The sequence below is a fragment of the Micromys minutus genome (assembly GCF_963924665.1).
Source record: "Micromys minutus genome assembly, chromosome: 29".
Taxonomy (NCBI): Eukaryota; Metazoa; Chordata; class Mammalia; order Rodentia; family Muridae; genus Micromys; species Micromys minutus.
Window position 1 is genome coordinate 35502580 of NC_137964.1, and position 4703 is coordinate 35507282.

General features: G+C 49.7%; 1 protein-coding gene and 1 long non-coding RNA gene across 2 annotated transcripts in view; both read right to left on the minus strand.

Moving 5' to 3' along the window:
* Positions 1-246: 246 nt before the first annotated feature.
* On the minus strand, positions 247-3063 carry LOC308439123. The gene is made up of 2 exons (XR_013975609.1): positions 2608-3063; positions 247-1769 (listed from the first exon to the last, which is right to left on the minus strand). It is a non-coding gene; the product is annotated as an uncharacterized lncRNA (long non-coding RNA).
* Positions 3064-3635: 572 nt separating this feature from the next.
* The window catches only part of PITPNB (phosphatidylinositol transfer protein beta), a gene marked incomplete at its 3' end in the record, with an annotated part of 42333 nt that continues 41265 nt past the window's right edge, over positions 3636-4703 (minus strand). Inside the window, exon 10 of the mRNA XM_080941342.1 lies at positions 3636-3734. Within this exon, the coding sequence (XP_080797468.1) occupies positions 3636-3734 (99 nt within the window). The remainder of the gene's footprint in view (positions 3735-4703) is intronic.

Sequence of the window (4703 nt, forward strand, 5' to 3'; positions counted from 1 at the left end):
CAGAGCACTTAGAACCTCTGAGTTTTCTCTATCTTTTGCCAACTCTGAGGCTAACAGGGCACGTACCTTACTCAGCTCCAGGAAGGGCAGGAAACCACCTCAGAGTCCACAGGCAACAGCCTGGCTGGTACGGACACGTCTCAGGAAGAGCAGGACAGCAGGGCTGTGGAACCCTGAGGCCAGCAGCGGCCTGTGCGATCCCAAGCACGTGGCACCAGGGAAACAACCTTACACGCACACAAGTCGCATTTTGAGATCAAATTTATTTGTTTCAGTTTCCCTTGTTCTACTGTAATTCACATAGGAGACTGACTGCCGAGTAAACGGGTGCTTTCCATTCACCACATCCTCCATCCCCACAGCTGTCAGAACACGAGAGTCCACACCGGGCTCGGATTTCCTTGTGTGCCCAAGCTCCCAGTGAAACCACGGATGTCCCTAGGGATGTCTGAGTTGGTTTCACTGGAGGGGACAGGGTTGGCAATGACCCTTCTGGTGGTGACGTTTTCATCTCCCAACAGTGCCCAGTGAATAACCACTGCCTTTATCTTGAGCATAGAGGACACAGGAAACCCAGGGTTTGTTGCCAAGGATAACAGGGCAGTGTGATGCAGTGGGAATGTCTGCCATGCTCTCACGGGACACGGGGCAGGGCAGAGGTTAGAAGGCAGTGTGTAACCTGAAGGATTCAACAGTGATGCTGGAGGGTTCCAGGACTGACAGGAAGAGAACTGCATCTGACAGAAAGGTAATTAAAAAAAAGGAGAAAGCAGAGACAGAGGAGGAAGCGGAGTCAGTGGCAGCAATGCTCAGGTCTAGCTGGGCCTCAGTGAGCTGAGAGCCACACAGACCATCCATGGTCTCCAGGCTGGGATTTCAGAAACAAAACTCCACAGAAGTGCTCTGCACAGCCTGCAATACCACTCGGGTTAGCTGCTTGATCGCCCTGTTTGCTTAGCCAGTCTGAATATTGTCTAGTGTTTATTACAAATCACAAACCATCATCACTGGTTTTTGCTAGATTTGATGTAGAAAAATACTTGAAATTCAAAATACAAAAATCCAATAAAAAGTGGCAATTTTTAAAAAAGGATATCCCCAACCCTCGAGCAAACCAATAGAGAGCTTTGGCTCCTTACTTGACAGATATTGTTGGATTTGGCTGGAAGATAGCGGCCACCCAGAAATAAATAGTTATAAGTACATCCAGAGTTTACATTCCAGAGTCACTGGAGTATCTAAAAATTTGAAGAAATCTTTCTGTAGGAGTTGTTGCTGATGAGATGAGACTAAATGTGTGTGTGGTGACTTGAAAAAACAGAAACATAACCAAAGGCTGTACACACTGGTCCACACCGGGCATTCCGAAGCATGCCAGCCAGCACCACAGGGCACCACATGGCAGACACGGCAGTCTGTTTGTCCATCAAGGGCATCGTGTTGATGATTACTGATATAATTCCGGGTATATATATTGAAAATATTTTCTTTAGTATTTTTGTTGAAGACAGGTGCAGTACTTTGGAGAAAATGTACTGATCCCTTCGATCTTTACATGTACATATACACACTCATGTGTATCTAGGCCTGTAGCCATATGTGCTTTACATACAGCTACAGACACACACACATACTCACACACATGCAAGTGTGTGAGTGTATGTGTGTGCACGGTGTGCACACGTGTGCCCGAGTCGTCAGCGGCACACACTGGGGCCTCAGTCGTCACAGGCCGCGCTGGTCCCCCTCACTTGGCCTTGACTCCGTAGCTGGAAGAAAGTAAAGCACACGGCACGTTAACCACGGGGTCTCCTCAAAAAGAGTCTGGCCATGCTAAAGGCAAAACATTGTTTCATCACAGGGAAAAGTAAATTTGAAGCAGGAACAAACCATAGAAAGTTAATAATCAAAGTGGCAACTAAAAACAAAAACAAAAAACAAAAAACAAAACAAAACAAGAAACAAAAAAACCCTCTTTAAAACGAACATGAAATACAGAGAACTCTGGGGAAATCTCAAAAATATTCAATTCTGGTTGGACAAAGCAGCCCCTCTCCTGACAGAAAGCCTCCCAGAAGGCAGAGCTGCTACGGGAGCAGCAAGGAGGCCGTGTGCAGAGGATCCGGATGCTCTCTGCTCCGTCTAGGGGAAGGCCGCTTGAGCATACAGGCGTTGGTAAGGAACACCACAGAAACAGGTGAGGCGTACAGAGTGAAGTTAACTGCAAAGCAAACTGTGACGCTCGGGCACTTCACCCCTACAGTGAGCTACTGAGGTTGGCCTCATGGTGTGGCTGGAGAAATCCTGGATTTCCCCGGGAATGACAAAAGGTTCTATTGAGAACCAGGTCCACTAACTGGCTGGCTATCAACAGGTCAACCAGTTTCTGGGCAGAGCTGCTGAGTAAGCAGCTACACCGACCGTGGTGGAGACTTACATTCAACCTGGCCCACAGACCGACCCAGTGAGACACACGCTCACGGTTTCTACACATCTATTCAGTACGTGTAGAGTCCCGTCAGCACTGGCAGGAGCCTGTGTGCTCAGTGAACTCCCCATCACCAACAGGCACAGGCTTAGTACTCTTTTACCCAGGTCTTCACTTACACAGTTTGATAATGGCTCTGACCTACAGGGGCTCATCTAGGCATCAGCAGCCGACGTGCCTCGGACGGAACCCTTCTTACGCATCTAAATGTAAAATGACATCATGAGCTGCTAAAATGACTACACAGGGTTAGTAAGCAGTGGGGAGAAAGGGTCTAGCAACAATTAGAGAGACTGCCTGCTTCCCATGGACTCCAGAAGGGATGGGCTCTGAGGCCTTCAACTGGCCCTGGTTTGAGCAAACGTATGGGAACCCTCTAACTGCCTGGAAAGTTAACTGCATCTGCATCTAAGCAAAGGCAACCGTGATGGCAGCAAATTATCTGGGATACAACGGCAAGGGAGATGTGAACAGACTTTGAGAAAATGCCTTGGGGTCGGGGCTCTGGACCAGACAGGAGGCTGTGAAGGTGCTGACACCGTGGCTCGTAGAAGAGACGTGGAAGAACAGAACGTGGAAAAGAACCAGCAAAAGAGCAGGCATTTCTAACAGCTATAGACAAAATCCCCCAAACAAAACCCTCAAAGGAGAACAGCAGGAACACACAGAACAAACAATACTGCAGGAATAGACACTCCTGTGACAGCACAGGGAGCTATGAACGCTGAGATACATAGAGTAAGTCTGAAGAAATCACAGATGAAAAGCCGTCTGTGCCCTGAGCTCAGGACAGAGTGTAGCAGGTTCGCAGGGGATTTTGTTCAGCCTGAGCCCTGAGCGTCTTCAGTTCTCATTCCAAATGGCTGACTGGCAGAGCTGCTGTCACCTTCTGATCTACTGCCAGAGGAGGGAGCAAGAGTCAGCACCTCCATGCAGCAGCTCTCTAGATGTGTTTAGGTATCGGCAGCCTGAGAGTCTGCAAAGAACCAAGAGTGGGGAGCAGTAGCCCCCAGCCATGCTCTGTCCAAGGGTCAGGGGTCAGAGGGCTGAGCTCATCATCCAGTCAACAGTGAGCAGTCTTCCCCAGTGGAGAGTTGAGCATAAGCTCACACTAGGGCCAAGGATCTCCCTGAGGGCTGGTTTTCTGTCACTCCTTGGCTGTGGGAAACACGGGCTGGAAGCACCCATGCTGCGGTGTAAGCAGCTGCTCCAGAACTGACAGCACCACAGGCAGGTGCTCTGGAGCCTGGAGTAGGAGGGAGCACAGCGGAAGGCGAGGGCCCATGCTGGGAGGGCTGGCATCTGGGCCGGCAGTGGGGCAGAAGACTGCAGCCGGAGGCCTACACTTGCCTGCGGGAATGCCCACGGCCAACGGAGAGGGAGACTCCATCACTTCACCTTCCAGACCCAGAGCTCAGCCTTGGTAAGGGGAAAACCCAACCCCTCACAATGTCTCTATGGGAAACGACCTTCCAAATTCAGTCAAGCAAAAATAATCTGGAGCAAAATCCATCCATAATTGAAGTCCGTATATAGTTTACTTCAAATACAAGGTAGGCTAAAGCATTCTATTGCCCCATAAAGAGCATACACTACACTGCCTTCTGAAGATGTGGGTAAGGCTAACTTGAAGCAGGCCTACCCCAATCACCCAGTCACCAACTGCAGACACACATCCCTTTTGTGCTGCTTGCCATGACCCCCATGGGGCTTGAGTCTCAGGGTCGTCAGATACCACACCTGAGGGCTCGCAGAGCCAAGCCTGTTGGCAGGACTCAAGATGACTGCTCGGAAGCCCTGAAGGTCTCCTGTATATGCCTTGGATTCACTTCCCACTCTGGGAATAAACTACCAATTGAAGACAAGAATGGCCCAGGGAAAGATCAAAATGAAATCCTTGCTCAACCACAGGACTATACCCTGACCCCTGCCAAGGACCACCGGAATGTTCCTAGAGCTTACCAGTTTACCAAGGCACTGTTGGAACCAAGAGGACTCACCAGCCTTGCTTTGCCTTGCCTATGGAGGGAGCCGGGCTGACTGCTGAGCATGCTGAGCCACAGGCATCTCCATCTAAAAGGACTGAGACACAGACTGTCACAGACACTGATGCTGAGATCTGCTACAAAGCACCTGGGCGTTTTTACAAGAAACATATTCTAGGGTAAAAAGGTTCCAGTCTATATTCAGGACAGGTGAAGGGCATTAGTGTCTG